General features: G+C 46.1%; 1 protein-coding gene across 2 annotated transcripts; it reads left to right on the forward strand.

The window, feature by feature from the left end:
• Nucleotides 1–7,226: 7,226 nt before the first annotated feature.
• Nucleotides 7,227–11,044, forward strand: LOC113249422 (epididymal secretory protein E3-beta). Of its 2 annotated transcripts, none has more exons than XM_057306446.1 (2): nucleotides 7,227–7,886; nucleotides 10,064–11,044. In XM_057306446.1, exon 2 carries the CDS (start codon nucleotides 10,220–10,222, stop codon nucleotides 10,706–10,708), a length of 489 nt encoding a protein of 162 aa, XP_057162429.1. In that variant the 5' UTR covers nucleotides 7,227–7,886; nucleotides 10,064–10,219; the 3' UTR covers nucleotides 10,709–11,044. The 2 variants fall into 2 exon arrangements, with proteins under 2 accessions (XP_057162429.1, XP_026346718.3); XM_026490933.4 differs by having other exon boundaries at nucleotides 10,253–11,044.
• The last annotated feature ends 7,018 nt before the right edge of the window (nucleotides 11,045–18,062 follow it).

The raw sequence follows: 18,062 nt of genomic DNA on the forward strand, positions 1-18,062 counted from the left end.
GGTATCGGAGAAGGCTGTGCTATGGTTCTTGTGGGGCGATTTTTTTCCTCCTACCCTCTTTCAATTCTTCACTTTATAAGCAGGCACACACCTGAATATCCCCATACACTCTGGTCAGAGACTAATGCCCACCTGTCCATGACCACGACACAGAAACCCTTGTCTCATTTACTCCAGAGGAATGAACGCTCTCAGTGCTCACACCCGTCCCTTCTCCCTTGGACTATTTTAAACAAACTGGGGAACAGAATGTATGCAGATGCTGCCTGCTAAGGAAAGGAAGTGTGTGTGCGTGTGTGTGTGTGTGCGCGCGCGTGTGCGTGTGTGCGTGTGCGCGTGTGCGTGTGTGTGTGTGTGTGTAAGGACTAAACTGAAATCATTTGAGTTACAACAGATACAGAAAGAAATCTGTTTTAACATTGATCTGGTATACACATATACATTGTGAAAATCTCCCTACAGTCAGGCTAATAATCTATCACCTCACATAGGGACCGCTTTGTGTGTGTCGTAAGAACACTAAGGATTTACCCTGTCAGCATATTTCAAGTTTACAGTACCGTATTGCTGTCTGTTAAAAATTTTAACTGAGTAAATTAAAAAAAATAACTTTCTTTTTTTTTTTTTTTAAGTTTATTGATTTTTAGTAATCTCTATACCCAACGTGGGGCTCAAACCCACAACCTGAGATCAAGGGTCACAGACTCCTCTGACTGAGCCAGCCAGGCACCCCTTAACTGAGTAAATTTTGAAGAGCTTATTGGGTTTATTCAATGATTCATGGGTCAGGCAGCATCCAGTCTAGCAGAGGAAAGGAGCTGTACAGAATGAAAGACTTTTATAGGCAGGAGGAAGAGGATGCACTCGGCTTCTAGGAGTCTGACTGTTGTAGATCCCACACAGAAGTGAGATCATACAGTCTTTGGCTCTCTGTGTCTGCTTTATTTCACTCAACACATGTCCACCAGGTCCACCGTGTTGTCAAATATCACAGGATTTCCTCTCCTTTTAAGTCTGAATAGCATCCCATTGCATGTTTATACCATGTTTTCTTCATCCACCCACCATCACTAGCCATCAGGGAAACGCAAATCAGACCGCAGTGAGTTCCCACCACGCACCTGTTACAGGATGGCTAGTATTAAAACAAACAAACAAAAACAAAAACAAACCAAGTGGTGTGATCTTAGAGTTAGTGCCTGGCAATAAGCTTGTGATTGCCAAGGCATCCGTTTCAAACACACACATTGCCAGCTGTACAGCCAGATAAGCAGCCACGCCATCCCACCCGTGAAGCTCCCCCTTTAGCCCTGGGTGACCCTAGATAAATGACCATTTGTGTGACCCTGCTTCTCCTTTCCCACAAGTACCTTCCAGAATATATGAGTAGTAACTCTCATTTTTTCTAAGCCCCCTGATGGTCGTGGCTGAGGCGTATCTTGCAATCATCATAAGAGCCACAAGGGCCAGTCCAGCCAAGAGATCGGCTCTGGATGGGAAATGTCTGTGGGGGCTGACCTCAAATAGCGCGGGCAATGTACATACCTCCAGGCATCCCTAGTGGATGGCATGACTCTCCAATAGCTGAGACCAACACGAGACAGTGAGGACACGGAGAAAAGGGAACCCTGGTACACTCTTGGTGGGAATGTACACTGGTGCAGTCATTATGCAAAACGGTATGGAGATTCCTCCAAAAATTAAAAAGAGAACTACTGGGGGGCAGCTGGATGGCTCAGTCGGTTAAGTGTCTGAATCTTGATTTTGGCTCAGGTCCTGTTCTCAAGATTGGGAGATCAAGTCCCACATTGCGCTCCCTGCTCATCAGGGAGTCTGCTCACAATTCTCTCCCTCCCTCCCTCCCTCTCAGCCCCTATCCCCCAAATAAATACATAAATCTTTTTAAAAAATTGAACTACCATAGAATCCAGCAATCCCACTTCTGGGTGCTTATACAAAGGAATTCAAGTCAAGATCTCAAAGAGATATCCACGTCCCTACGTTCATTGCAGCATCGTTCACAGTAGCAAGATAAGGAAATAACCAAAAAGATCATCAACAGAAAGAAATCTTTTTTTTTTTAAGTTGTATTTATATGTCACCTCTACACCCAATGTGGAGTATGAACTCATACCCCACAATCAAGAGTCTCATACTCTTCCGACTGAGCCAGCCAGGTGCCCCCAGAAATGAAGGAATTGTTAATTTTCAGTGACAGGTTAGTGAAAAGAAAGATGTTAATTTTTTCCCCTGTGAAAATTAATAAAAGGAAACCTGGTTTAGAATGGTTGTGGCGGCCAGCAGGGGGCGCGCTCGTGCCCTACCACTCCCACCCATTACAGCTCCAAAAGAAAAGGACTACTTTGCAAGGCAAACTGCTCCACTAGCCCCGCAGAAGATGGGCTTCTCCACTCTGCTCCTGAACAGTCCAGCCAGTTTAGACCGTCACAACCTAGCCAAGCAAAGCTACTACACTTCCAGCTCCCAGGCTGGGCACTTTCTGTTTACGACAGCCTTCCAAACTTCCTTTCTTCTAGAAGAAAGTGCTCATCTCCTTTGCTCAGGGAGTTGCCTATAGCTTTGGTGTAGGTTGCTTGTCCCTGGTTACAATTCTCTGCTATTCCTGAATATTCCATTTTTGCTGGTAAAATAACTGATAGTTTTTTATTTTTTGAAGTTAACAGCCCATCCCAGTCCATGACCCTGTAAATTCCATCCATGGAGTCCTTGGGAGACCATGGATTCCAGGTTGAGACACCCTAAGACATTATCGTCATCTGCATGAGGAAATGCATCACCGATGTGGTTTTGAGAAGCCGTTGTCCCAAAACACTGAAAAAATTGAATGACGGTGAACAAAAGGCAATATCAAGGAATTAGTAGAAAGGAGTTAAAGTCAAGGAAAATGTTTACAGAAAGAATATAATTAACACATGATTTTAAATGGATATTCAAGGGATACTATCTCTTTAGGAACTCAAATGAGAAGCCGCAACCCAAGCGGCTTCTGTTACAGAAGCTGGTAGACGGGGCTCGAGGAAGCACACCGACTGAACGGCTCTCAGAAGCAAGGTTACCGGACTTGCCCGGGCTGCTTTGGTGCCTGATTCCTGCGGATATGAAGGGATATGTTCCCACAGGTCAGTCTAGGGTGCTTCCTAACGGCTTCATTTCAGAGACGCCTGAGAGCTTATGGCTTAGCTCACGATTGAATGTATGGGTATGGATGCTTTGGTTTCACAATAATTTTTCTTCCATATCAAAAGTGGAATATCACACTTCTTTGAGAAACACTGGATTAACTGGTTAAAACTGGCAATGACTGGGGTAGAACAACGTGATGATGATATTGTCAACAATTCAGATCAACATTAACACTTGATTGTTTAACAAACTACTTTTACATGCATTGCTTCCTATATTCTCAAAATTCCTCACTGAAGTCCTATACTATTCTGTAAGACAGGGTGCCTTGGAAACCTGTGGCTCTGTCTCTGAGCTTGTCCCTTCACCTGTCAGCCCTCCTAGCTTCCCCCGCCGCCTCTCTCTGCATTCACTGAGTCACTACCTGATTCAGGTCTTCAGGGGTCACGTGAACTTGTTAGGAAGGGCTGTGCATATACGGCCACGGGACGGCCATCTTGATTTTTCTCCCAGTCGCGTTTCAAGTCGTCCAGACCCAGGTGCCCAGCATTCCTGTGTTTCTACTTTCCTTTTTAATCCCAAATTGCTAGACAGTAGTTGGGTTTACACAGTGTGATCTGAGACAACCTGTAGAGAGCAAAATGGAGTCTCTCAAGTCAAGTGGGACCCTGTGTCAAGCAGGGGCCTGTGTCAAGCCATGACAAGTAGTTCAAGGTACGGCAGCTAGGAGTTATTCCCTGGGACCAGTGTCAGCTGACACCCCAGAACTGAGAAGGAGCAGAACCAGAGGAGATCTGCAGGGGCCTGAAACCGATTCAATCCCTTTAGAAAGGGGAGGACTTGGGCAGCAAACTGTCAGACTCTTCAGACCTTAATCCTCTATGTCGGACCACTTAAAAAGCCCCCGATTGCTCTGCCCCATTGATCTCCAAACAGAACCGAGATCCTTCCGTGCTTGAACATAAGAAGTGAGTGCCCAGAGCTGACCCAGATCTGACCGCGGCCTTATCTCAACTGTGCGCCCACAGACTGATTTCAAGTTTGGTCGTTAACTTACTACACCCTCTGTTATCTGCGTGGTTCTGTGGTTTGTCTGGTGTCCTGCTCTGTGTGCTGTGTAAGAAGCCAAGTGACTGACATGGTGAAATGTCATCGAGTTTGGAATGCTGAACCTGCTTATAACTGTGCTTTAACTTTGCTCTATGATTGACTAAAGCTGGCGTTGTGGAAAGACACAACTAATGTGACCCCTTCATAGCAGGCTCATGACACAACCGCCCTTCAGTCCTTCAGCCTATGATGCCCTGATATTCAGGAATTCTTGGCTTGAGCTGGGCTTTGAGGAGCACCAGAGTTTTGTACAGAATCACCAACGAGTTTCTATAAATGCCAGTATTTCTCCATCTAATCCTGATGACTAGTTCCCATTCAAGGAGAGAATCAGGAGACTAGACGCCAGGATGCATTGCTTCCAATACACGTTTGAAGAGAAGTTCTGGGTGTAAACTGAACATTCGGACTAAAACAGAAAAGAACAATTTCCCTTGCCCCCCCCCCCCCCCCCGTAAGGTTAAGTGAGACGGAGTCACGTACGGGGCATCTGATGGCGCAGCTGGTACAGCAGGTGACTCCTGATCTTAGGGTCATGAGTTCGAACCCCACGTTGAGGGTAGAGTTTACTGCAAAACAAAAATAAATAAAGTTCACTTATGTCAATGCGTTTAAAACGGAGTAGGGAGCCACGGAATGGGAGAAGATATTTGCGAATGACACTGCATATAAAAGACTGGTATCCAAGATCTACAAAGAACTTCTCAAACTCGATACACAAGAAACAAATAAACAAATCATAAAATGGGCGGAAGATATGAACAGACACTTTTCTAATGAAGACATACAACTGGCTAACAGACACATGAAAAAATGTTCAAAATCCTTAGCCATCAGGGAAATTCAAATAGAAACCACACTAAGATACCACCTTACGCCAGTTAGAATGGCAAAAATTGACAAGGCAGGAAACAGCAATTGCTGGAGAGGATGTGGAGAAAGGGGATCCCTCCTACATTGTTGGTGGGAATGCAGGTTGGTGCAGCCACTCTGGAAAACAGTGTGGAGGTCCCTTAAAAAGTTAAAAATGGAGCTACCCTATGATCCAGCCATTGCACTACTGGGTGTTTACCCCAAAGATACAGACGTAGGGAAGAGAAGGGCCATATGCACCCCAATGTTCATAGCAGCAATGTCCACAATAGCTAAATAGTGGAAGGAGCTGAGATGCCCTTCAACAGATGACTGGATTAAGAAGCTGTGGTCCATATATACAATGGAATATTACTCAGCTATCAGAAAGAACGAGTTCTCAACATTTGCTGCAACATGGACGGCACTGGAGGAGATAATGCTAAGTGAAGTAAGTCAAGCAGAGAAGGAAAATTATCATACGGTTTCACTCATTTATGGAACATAAGAAGTAGGAAGATCAGTAGGAGAAGAAAGGGAAGAAGAAAGGGGGGGTAAACAGAAGGGGGAATGAACCATGAGAGACTATGGACTCTGGGAAACAAACTGAGGGCTTCAGAGGGGAGGGGGGTGGGGGAATGGGATAGACCGGTGATGGGTAGTAAGGAGGGCACGTATTGCATGGTGCACTGGGTGTTATATGCAAGTAATGAATTATGGAACTTTACATCAAAAACTAGGGATGGTGACTAACATAATATAATAAAAAAAATTAAAAAAAGAAGTCCTCAAACATTAATAAAGAATGGAACTAAAAAACTAACTAACTAACTAACTAAATAAATAAAATAAAATAAAAAATAAAATGGAGCAGGGAGGTGATTGAGGAGGCGGCCCTTCCGCACACTCTCACTGGGTGGAGTCAGGATTCTGAACTGGGCCAAACCATAAAGACTCTAACGACTGCGGAACCCCCGCAACTTGCTGCAGTAGCTACGGGACTTTGCGCAGCGATCCCCGCAGCAACCAGTGATGTGCAGACCAGATTAGTTTTCTGCCACCAACACAGTCAAACTTCTCTGTAAACAATGTGTAGAAGCATTCCCCTTGGGGCGCCTGGGTGGCTCACGCAGTTAAGGGTCTGCCTTAACTGGGATGGAGCCCCAAGTCTTGCTCCCTGCTCAGTGGTTTGTCTGCTTTTCCCTCTACCCCTCCCCTAGTCAGACTGGCTCTCTCTCCCTTTGTCTAAAATAAATAAATACTTTTAAAAAAAGATAAAAGAAAAGCATTCCTCTTTTCTTTTCCTTACAAGTTTTGGTGTACACGTTCTAGTTTCTTTTATTATCTCTGTAATAAAAAGAGGTTGAGAAAAGAAAAACAAACCAAAGTTTAAGACCATATATCTCCGATATATTGGAGATATTCAGAAAAACTGAGTAAAATGGCCAAAAATGACTCAAGCCACCACCTTGAATACCATCTTCAGCTAAAGAAAAAGGAAAGATATTGGAATGGGGGTGGGGAGGCCAATTATGGGAGGTTACCAGGAAAAGCCCAGCAAACAATGGTAGGGTTTGTTAGACATATTTAAGTCAGTGCCTTCCCCATTGATAAGAGTTTCTTTCTTTCTTTTTTAAAGATTTTATTTATTTATTTGACAGAGAGAGAGACAGCCAGAGAGAGAGAACACAAGCAGGGGGAGTGGGAGAAGAAGAAGCAGGCTCCCAGCAGAGCAGGGAGCCCAATATGGGGCTCGATCCCATAACGCTGGGATCACGCCCTGAGATGAAGGCAGACGCTTAAGGACTGAGCCACCCAGGCGCCCCATGACTTTCTTTCCCTTTCTTTCTTTCTTTCTTTCTTTCTTTCTTTCTTTCTTTCTTTCTTTCTTTCTCTTTCTTTCTTTCTTTCTTTCTTTCTTTCTTTCTTTCTTTCCTTGGTAAGAGTTTCTTCTGATTTGTAGACTCATCCTCCTCTTTCTGGCACTAAGAGGGAGATACACTTCCAGTAGAAATTTCCTTTATAAATGTAAATGTTCCTCTAAGGAGGCTAACTTCCGCTCTGGTTTAGAGCTTCTCCTGTGTTTCTGGTTTCTTCAAATTCATCCTTTTGCCCGAGAGGTAACATTTGCAGTGGCAAACTCTGCTCTCCTTCCTGCCTCTCCGATACTAAGGTGGCCCAGGGAGAGACTCACCCAAGGCGGCTTGGCTAGAAGCAGCTGTTGAAGAAATGGGCTGATGGAAACACGTTCAGCTTCTCACTTTATCCACACCCTGCGCCTTTGACAACACACTCTCCCCTCTCCATGAAGATTCCACAGTCCACAGCTCCAGAGCTGGGTCGTTGTGTTTTTTGTTTTTTCCACTGAAGTTCTCATAGAGCATAGCCTAGCCGGCTGGGCACTTGTCCCGGAAGTTTTTCAGAAGGTGAATTTAGGGGCTAGAGTTGACCATCTCCTGGTAAGTTCACATTACCCTTCTCCAGTGTGACCCCTCCCAGGGCCTTAACTTTCCTCTGTACCCAGCAGTGAGTCTTTGATGTAGGACACCTTTGCTCTGGGCTATTCTCAGAGTGAACTTTAGGTGTTCTGGATGAGAAGACACAGAAACAGGTTCACGTAGGAGGGCTGTCCCCCACCCCCGGGCTCCTAATCAGTTGGAGTGCTGGGCCTCTCACTACTCTTCCCTTCTTCACCGCCGCAGACCGCCCGGCTCTCTGCTCTTCAGGTCCACATACGGATTTCCTCGACCAGTGACATCTGAGTGTTGGATCTGAACGGGGTGAGTTCAAATCAGGGTTGGTGCTGAGGATGCTAGAGGGGAAAGGCCCAGAAACACTGGAAGGGGCCTCACTGAATTTCTACATGGAAGGGTTAAGACTGGAAAGTGATCCAATCTGTAAGAAGCAAAGACCTGAATTCAACAGAGGATTAATCCCAGTGATACAGTCTCTCCCCACAACCCCTCCACCCCTACTCCCACTTCCTTCCCCATCTTCACAAGCATAATACATTGAAGCAGCGTGAATCCTGGTCTTCTATCCTGGTTAGGACCTTTGGGTGAGGTATAGGGTGGCCCAGGTGTGAATGTGCCTATCTGTCTTCTGTGCCTGACAGAGCACTTGACATGATAGAGGACGAAAAAATTTCCTTCTATCCTTCCAGATTCTTCCAGCAAGTTTTAGATTAAAGTTGACACAAGACAGATTTAATAGGAGGAAAAAGGCAAAGATTTTTTGTGCTCACAGAGGCCCAACAATGAAGTTGAGGTCCCAAAGAAGTGACCGAGGCAGGCAGTTTTCATACATTTTAAACAATGAGACAATAGATTCGTGAGGAATTGACAGGACAGAGAAAACAAATGTCTGGGTGTTTTAATTAGTAAGGAATTCCAAGCAGAATCTGGGCTGAAGTAGTAGATAAAAAAAAGCAAGAAAGTTTGTTTATACAGCTTTCCTGGCTTCAAAATCCCTATCCCTGTGGGTGCCTGGTCACATCAGTTACTGGAACAGGCGACTCTTCTTTTTTTTAAAATAATATTTTTTATTATATTATGTTAGTCACCATACAGTACATCCCTAGTTTTTGATGTAAGGCTCGATGATTCATTAGTTGCATATGACACCCAGTGCACCATGCAATACGTGCCCTCCTTACTACCCATCACCAGCCTATCCCATTCCCCCACCCCCCTCCCGTCTGAGGCCCTCAGTTTGTTTCTCAGAGTCCATAGTCTCTTGTGGTTCATTCCCCCTTCTGTTTACCCCCTCTTTCTTCTTCCCTTTCTTCTCCTACCAATCTTCCTATTTCTTATGTTCCATAAATGAGTGAAACCATATGATAATTGTCTTTCTCTGCTTGACTTATTTCACTTAGCATTATTTCCTCCAGTCCGTCCATGTTGCAGCAAATGTTGGAACAGGTGACTCTTGATATCAGGTTTATGAGTTCAAGCCCCATGTTGGTCATAGAGCTTACTTAAAAAATAAAAAAACCCCTATCTCTGGTGATAAGAATGTCTTTTATTTCTTAGTGCAGGGCGGGTATCATTCATAAGACAGACTCAATTTCTGCTTTTGGGGGACAGAAGAGGGTCTCAGTGCCCTCGCACTGGCTGTTTTCCAAGTAGCTTCAATTCAACATAATAAATATGCCACTGGGACACCTTTTGGGGTGGCCTATCCTGGGTCCCTACAACATTCTCAGAAGTGCTCTCACTTACATCTCTCATTAGATGGTCACGGGTCCATGAGGCAGATATTCTCAGGCCCGTTTGTGAACACAGTGCCCAGAGAGCTGAGAACCAGGTTAGAGATGCCATAGGACCAGCTGCACTTCTTGTGGAATGAGGACAGAGACCTGGTTTAAGGGGAGACTTTTGCAAACAAATCTATGCCCTAATTATGACCAGAGTAGCTGCTGTGAGGGTAGTTTCAATCTTGTTGTTGATGGATGAGAACACTATTTCAAAACTGGAGATCCTGTATGACTGCACTCTGCACCACAAATCAAGATGATTTATGATTATGAGAATGAAGTAAATGGCCGCTGAGAAGCATGTGGGTAGTCAGAAGTGACAACAGGTTTCACACAGGCTTTGGGGAAGTGTTCTAAGGAAATCAGGGTCAGATAAACACCATTTTGCAGAATCAATGGAACTGTAGCCTGGGGTTTGAGGAAACCAAAGCCTTCTTGCTTGGAAAATATCACCCAGGTCTTCACCTAACACCCTCATTCCCTTACGTGGGGCCAACCCTTTCCACTTCACGGCCACAGAGCTTGACCTACCAGTTTCTTTTAGAGCCGCGGCCTTCGGAGACTTGATCCGGACTGTTGAACAGTTAGCTAGAGGGTGACGGGCTCCTCAGTGCGGGTGGAAGATTGGGCAGACGGCAGCTGTCTCCACTTCTCAAAATCAACTTCACCTATTTGGGGGCATTTTGTGTTTGTCTCCCTCAGGCTCCAGCATGTTTCCAGTTCTGGTAAAGCTGATTCCTAATGACATAGGAAGCCTCTTGGAGCCCGGGAACAAAGTGGTCAAATCGGGCCAAGAGCCTACGTCGGCAGGAGAGGAATTTCAAGGTGCAGGTCAGCTCTCGAGGCAGTGCCGAGCTAATGCTCTCCTCTCTCTTCCCCGTGGCCCCGCAGCTGGCTCTGCTGACTCAGATGGCGTCCTCCCTAAAGGTCCTAGGCCCTCTCTTGGCCCTGCTGGTTCCCCTCGGCGGGCTGCTCATCCGCAGCCACAGCCCTTCCTGGAGGGAATTCAGGACACAGCACTACCTGAGCGCAAGCTGGAAATTCAGCGACTACAAATGCGACGAGCTCATGCGGGAGAGAGAAGCTCCCCAAGACAGGGACCACCACGTCTTCATCTATACCTCTTGGCACAAAATCGAGCAGATCTGCCTCAGGAAGTGGAGAGACCGTTCCAGAAATGTGTACGTATGGGCCCAGCATCCCTTCAGAATACTCCGGTGCTACCAGGAGGGTAACGGGAAGAGCTACCGAGGGCACGGCAGCTACAGCTACGTGGAGTTCCACTGCGGCAGGGACGGGCACGTGGACGGCATAGAGGACATCCAGGTGTTAGACATCAAGACATAGAAAGTCTTCCCACACCCCCAGGCTCGAGTAGGGTGTCCAGTGCTGCCCACGTGGGAGCCCCTGCCTCCGTCAACAGCCCTTGTACTCTCTCCTTTGCATGGATGTGCCCGTGTTTTCCGCCTACGTAAGAGTCATGCCTCATCACACGCTTTCCTCCCGTCAAAACCACCTGCACGGTTTCTCTGCGCGAATTCCCTTGTGCGCTCGTTCATCTGATTTGCTCTCGCAGTTTTGTAAGATTAAGCTCTATGGCTTCTCTGTGGCTTCTCTGGTTTACTGAACCAGGGATGTTCCTGACATTCATTCTCCTTATACCGACCCGAGCAGAATGGTCCCCGCTTCCCTAAATAAATGGTATCATGCCAATGTGTATGACATTCATGTATGTTACGTGTTGTGTGATTGGTGCAGGTGTTCCAGGGTGCGTGATGCAGGTTATGCTTGGATATGATGTGTGCGGAATGTAAGGTTTAAGGTGCGTGTCCTTGGTCTCCTTCCTTAAACGTGTCTCTAAGCAAACGCACGCATTTTAGATAGGCGAAGGCAGTATGTTTCCTGAGCAATAATAAACTAAGTACAAGATAAAGGTAGAACTGACGTTATCTGATATTAATAATTTTCACTAGGCAGAGATACAGAGTGGGATATGGGACTTTAAACTGGAACCTTCAAGAATGGGTCTAAAGACTTATATTTTGTTGGAGGAAAGAGGAAGTAAATTGCAGAAGGAAAAGTTGAGGACACAAGTAAGTAACGTCCATGAGAATTCGGTTTGCTAAATGGGGAAGAGAGATACAGAGAAAGATAAACCTTGGCTTTTGCCTCGAGCAGGGATGGGGAGCAGGAACGCGAAACATTCAAGTACCTTGTGTTCTTTAGCCTCCTGCACTGTTGAATGACTCCGGTCTTGAAACAGTTGGAGAAAAGTCCAAGGGCGTAACATTTTCAGGTAGGTGGCTGCATTCCTAGTCCCAGATGTCTAGCCCAATGAGTAGCAAGGAATGTGGGTCGGTCAGCACGTTCCAAGAGCAGCTGCTCAGCTTTGCAATTTCTCAGTGCACCTGGGGCCGAGCAGACACTGGGAGGTGAGGACCTATAGTGAGTAACCAAAGACACAAGAGGTTAGTGTTGAACCAATAGTTCTGTATCATTAATCAATTTACAGATGAGCAATACTGATTGTTTTTCTCAGTTCATAAAAGCTGCTTCAAAATGTATGGCGTGGGGCACCTGGATGGCTCAGTCTAAGTGTTGACTCTGGATGTTGGCTCAGGTCATGATCTCAGGGTCATGAGATCGAGGCCCACATCCAGTTCTGTCCTGAGCGTGGAGCTGCTTGGGATTCTCTCCCTCTCCCTCTGCCACCTGCCCCCTACTCACACGTGCTGTCTATCTCTCTCTACAACAATGAAAACAAAACAAACAAACAAATAAAACCAAAATGTAGGGGCATATCTTGTGGTAGCATAGTGTGGGTGCCTATACTTATTTTCTAGAGTGGTCTATTCTGGTCTCCCACAGTAAGTTTTCACAACTACTTCATTCTAAAAGCTCTAAAAATTCCTTGTATTAAAGGGTTAAAAGATGGTATGAATACCATAGGGAAGGAAAATGGATTTAAGCACAATGAATAGAATAGATTTGTGGTGCTGCTTGGGTTTTCGCACATCCATTTTCCCCATTTGGATAGCGACTGATCTGTTACTTTCAGGAACTATGCCTCCCCCACTGGTGTGTAGTATTTGTGGGATTAACCATCAAGGGTTCAAATCCCCTCTACTAAGTTAATTATGGTCATGGGATTCAACCTAGGCCAACCAGACTCTTTCCTGTAGGAGACCAGAATGTACTACCCAAAAAGATGGCTCCTTGGCACAAACATGATTTTGGGGTGATCATTTTGATAAACAGAAGACAAGGGAGAAGCTCTGAAAGCAGCCTATAAATTACGTAGTTACCAGTAAGGGACATTTATCATCATAGAGAACATCTCTATTCCTAAGGGTGTTTCCCTCTGTCTACTGACAAGATCACGATGACTGTAAATCACCAGAAACTCTTACCAATGGCGAAGGCACAGCCCTAACCCTGCATGACGGACCTTCCCTTTGTTTACCGAGCCTTCCAGGATGGAGCCTGCCTTCCCCACACTCTTCTTCCTTTGTTTTAGCTGAGGATGGTCTGTTCGCCCAAGGTCTCACCATCTCTTTGAGTGACTCTTCCTGATGTGAAGAACAAATCAAAAGTAATGTAGAAAGAAAATTAAATTTCCTTACGACGTGCAGCCCACTGACAAACACTTGGGACAGGCAGAGTGACTTTCTTCTAAGAGCTCGGCTGCCTCAATGTTAAATCTTGCTAGAGGAAACAGGAAACCTTAGCCTGACATTAGCCCAACCCCCAGGGTCCTGTCAGTCCCCTTTAACATACAAAAATCCCTTTGGACACTCCGAATTCCTTGGAGACTTGGGCTATCCCTAACCGCACCCCAACTTCAAAGTGTAGAGTCAGCCAATCCTCACAGCCGCACTGCGGCTCTTTCTGCCCACGGGTCCTGTCCCAGGACATTAATAAAATCACCATTTTTGCACCAAAGACGACTCTAGAATTCGTTCTTGACCGTTCGGTCCTGGTCCCCAGCATCCCACATTTCACACCAATCCCTGCATCACTCCCATGTATACATGAGATATCCATGCTAACAAACTTCTGTTGGTTTTTCTCTTGTTAATCTGTCTTATGTTGTAAAGGCCATAGCTGAGAAGGAAGGAGAGAGAAAAAGATTGCTTCTTCCTCTTCGCTCTTCTTAGAGTCTGGATCTCTAGCAGTGATGCCAGTGATGTGGGAACAAGGCCAAAGAAAAACTTAAATTTCCGTACGTCCTCCAGTGCATTGACCAGCGCTTGAAACCGCTAGAGGGACATTCCTGTGGGATCTCAGCTGCCTCCATGTTGACAATTTGTTAAGGACAAAAGGCCATCTTAGCTCAACATTACCCCAAGCCCCCAGGATCCTGTAAGTCGACCATCATATACAAAAATTCCTTTGGAATCTTCCTTTGTCTCTTCTCCCCAAGGTATATATTGGCAATCATCCCCCAGGCATATGGCCCACCGGTGTACATCCGAAGGGTCTCGTGACTAGGGTTCGATTAGACAGGAATAAATGACCTTTTCCTAACACTAGCGAGTCCCCTCAAGGTCCTGGAAACTTTCCTTCCAGAGTTCCTTAGAGACTTACCCTCTCCCTAACCCCCTCTCAACTTGAAAGTAGGTCATGGGCCACTCCTCATGACCCCAGTGCATCTCTCTCTACCCACGGGTCCTGTCCCTGCTTTCATAAAACCACCTTTTTGCACCAAACATGTGTCAAGATTTCTTTCTTGGCCATCAGTTTCAAACGCTAACATCTTTCCTACGTCATCTACGTGGAGGGTGATGCACCCCAACACCATGAAAAAGACGGTCCTTCACTAGTTTGCCTACCCCCTTACCCTAGGGAGCTCCTTATCTGGCTCTTCCTCTGTCTCCTTTATCATATCCGTAGGAAACTGGTCAACCATCAGTGTTTCCTTGAGTTCTGTGCGCCACTCCAGCAAAGTAACGGAGCGGGAAAGGGAGTTGGCGGAAGGTCAGATTCATAGCCAGGCAGTCAGAAGCGCAGGGGACCAGCTGGACTTGCAATTGGCAGCTGGACTGGAGGAGTCTTGTGCGTTTGTGGTGTGTTTTCTCCTAAAGAACTGAAATCATGGAGCGTGAAACACTAAAGCCTGAGGGAAGGAAGCACTCAATGGGTATCAGGAAGTCATAATTTCCTCACAACTTCTTTGAGGAAGTTATCGCTTCTTCTTTGTGCCTATAAGTAGACTTGATCTTCCTGTGTCTGCAGGGACACTGGCTTTAAACAGTGAGTTGGAGAGCGTGGGTCTCATCCACACCGGGCACGAGCAGTGCATCTTCCAAGCACTAGGTTCCCTGTCCTCTGTCCTGGGGCTCGGAACCCTTCCCTGCTGCACGCACGCGGCGCTGGCCTACCTGGCAGAGGAACAGCAGACCAAAAGCCTCTGAGCCTGGCACTCACTACTGCCTCTGTTCTCAGCGGGAGCCCCAGCAGGAGACCTGGTAAGAGTGGAAGCTTGGGGGCTGGGGAGGGTAGAGCCGTGAAGATGGCCAGAAGGTCCATGTCAAATAGATGGGGGAGAAATATTGCAGGAGGGAGGAGGGAAGAGACGAGGTTCTGGACCAGTAAGCACAGGACAAAGAGAAGAATGGGATCTGCCAGTGGAGGAACAGTCATCTCACCTCACATTCCTCCTCCCTGAGCTTCGGGTCCTTCAGAGAATTGTGAGACTCAAGTCAAAAAGAAGATGATGCAAAAAACTAGAAAAGGACCAATGAAATCTTAAAAGGCACACTAAAGGTCTAAATGGTTGTGGGTAATAATTTTGCTCTTATGGCTTCTACTACCATCATTCTCTCATTTTCTTCCCTCTTCCTGCACAGGAGAGATGATGCTGAATCTTCTGGGAACCTTTCCTCTCCTCCTGTTGCTGCTGGGATCATGGGGGCTGGTGGATCCACTTGGTGCTTGGGCTCAACCCCGCACCAGGGCCCAATGGTTTGCAATTCAGCATATAAGTAGAGGTCCTGTCCAATGCAACAATGCAATGCGTCGTGTCAATAATAATAATCAGCGCTGTAAACCTCAGAACACCTTTCTGCACACCACCTTCCGGAACGTGGCTGCTACCTGTCGTTTGCCCACCAGGCCCTGCAGGAATGGTCAGAATAACTGTCACCGGAGTGCGCGTCCTATCGGCATGACCTTCTGCAATCTCACTAGAGGGAGATTCCCCAACTGCCGCTACAGGACCACTCGCCAGAACCGGTTCTACACTGTCGCCTGCAACCGTCCTCAGCCGGGGGACCCTCCCTATCCTCTGGTTCCTGTCCACTTAGATTAGACTAAGGTTTCCATTACTTCCTCTCTCACTCGCTGCAGGCTCTCTCATGATCCCTTCTGCCTTTCTTCTCCTTTGTTGACTTCCATGGTTCCCATAGAAGAAAGAAGGAGGGGAGTGGGAGAATTACAGGGCCAAGGTGCAAGACCAGAGTTGGGGATGAAAACAAATAGGATTCTTTTCTGCTCTGGAGCTCTGCGTGTTTTGAAGGAAGGCACTAGGGAAGAGGCAAAGAAAGACCCAGGCCCCCTATTGTTAACCTTGGAACTTCTGCCAAGCTTTGTTGCATTGTGTTCACAGCAATAAGATCACTTTCTGCTGCATCGTAATGACCTTGTGTGTGTGTGTTTCGGATCACTCGCATGTCGTTGCCGGCCTGGGGCCATCTAGATTGCATTTGTCGACATTCTCAGGGGAACTAGTTGGGCCCAGGTGACCTTTGAGGTTATTCAGCAACCCAAGGCTCCTGCCACTTGCCCTTCAGGGTGTCTCTGGAACTTAGGAGCAAGAAAGTTCATCAGTCCTTCAAACTCTGCTCAAGGCTTTTACACATTTCCCTTGAAAAAATGGTCTCTGTTTATTTGGCGGTGGCACGGAGAGCTCACGGAGTGTGCATAGTACGTTCACACACGGTTCTAACCCTGACAACCCGGGGATCTGCTAAATAGGTCTGGGCTCCCCAGTGAATGCACAGGGTATAGCCGGGGGTCTCTCAAGATTCTGTGCTCAGGATTCACTCTGTCTCCCTCTGCCTCTCCCCTCCCCCAAATAAATATATAAATCTTTTTAAAAATTGAACTACCATAGGATCCAGCAATCCCACTTCTGGGTGTTTATACAAAGGAATTCAAGTCAAGATGTCAAAGAGATATCCACGCCCCTACGTTCATTGCAGCATCGTTCACAGTAGCAAGATAGGGAAATAACCAAAAAGACCATCAACAGAAAGAAATCTTTTTTTTTTTAAGTTGTATTTATTTAAGTCACCTCTACACCCAATGTGGAGTATGAACTCATACCCCACAATCAAGAGTCTCATACTCTTCCGACTGAGCCAGCCAGGTGCCCCCAGAAATGAAGGAATTGTTAAATTTCAGTGACAGGTTAGTGAAAAGAAAGATGTTAATTTTTTCCCCTGTGAAAATTAATAAAAGGAAACCTGGTTTAGAATGGCTGTGGCGGCCAGCAGGGGGCGCGCTCGTGCCCTACCACTCCCACCCATTACAGCTCCAACAGGAAAGGACTACTTTGCAAGGCAAACTGCTCCACTAGCCCCGCAGAAGATGGGCTTCTCCACTCTGCTCCTGAACAGTCCAGTCCGTTTAGACCGTCACAACCCAGCCAAGCAAAGCTACTACACTTCCAGCTCCCAGGCTGGGCACTTTCTGTTTACGACAGCCTTCTAAACTTCTTCCTTTCCCCTAGAAAAAAGTGCTCTTCTCTTTTGTTCAGGCACATGCCTATAGTTTTGCTGTAGCTTGCTTGTCCCTGGTTACAATTCTTTGCTATTCCTGAATAAGCCCATTTTTGCTGGTAAAATAACTGGTAGATTTTTTTTATTTATTTATTTTTTACTTTTTAATGATTTTTTATTATATTATGTTAGTCACCATACAGTACATCCCCGTGGTAGATTTATTTTTTGAAGTTAACAGCCCATCCCAGTCCATGACCCTGTAAATTCCATCCACGGAGTCCTTGGGAGACCATGGATTCCAGGTTGAGACACCCTAAGACATTATCGTCATCTGCATGAGGAAATGCATCACCGATGTGGTTTTGAGAAGCCGTTGTCCCAAAACACTGAAAAAATTGAATGACGGTGAACAAAAGGCAATATCAAGGAATTAGTAGAAAGGAGTTAAAGTCAAGGAAAATGTTTACAGAAAGAATATAATTAACACATGATTTTAAATGGATATTCAAGGGATACTATCTCTTTAGGAACTCAAATGAGAAGCCGCAACCCAAGCGGCTTCTGTTACAGAAGCTGGTAGACGGGGCTCGAGGAAGCACACCGACTGAACGGCTCTCAGAAGCAAGGTTACCGGACTTGCCCGGGCTGCTTTGGTGCCTGATTCCTGCGGATATGAAGGGATATGTTCCCACAGGTCAGTCTAGGGTGCTTCCTAACGGCTTCATTTCAGAGACGCCTGAGAGCTTATGGCTTAGCTCACGATTGAATGTATGGGTATGGATGCTTTGGTTTCACAATAATTTTTCTTCCATATCAAAAGTGGAATATCACATTTCTTTCAGAAACACTGGATTAACTGGTTAAAACTGGCAATGACTGGGGTAGAACAGCGTGATGATGATATTGTCAACAATTCAGATCAACATTAACCCTTAATTGTTTAACAAACTACTTTCACATGCATTGCTTCCTACATT

This window comes from Ursus arctos, unplaced genomic scaffold (assembly GCF_023065955.2).
Source record: "Ursus arctos isolate Adak ecotype North America unplaced genomic scaffold, UrsArc2.0 scaffold_37, whole genome shotgun sequence".
Lineage (NCBI taxonomy): Eukaryota > Metazoa > Chordata > Mammalia > Carnivora > Ursidae > Ursus > Ursus arctos.

Bases quoted from the DNA above. Each gene is read 5' to 3' on its own strand.
- LOC113249422 (XM_057306446.1), top strand. From the start codon at position 10,220: ATGCTCTCCTCTCTCTTCCCCGTGGCCCCGCAGCTGGCTCTGCTGACT.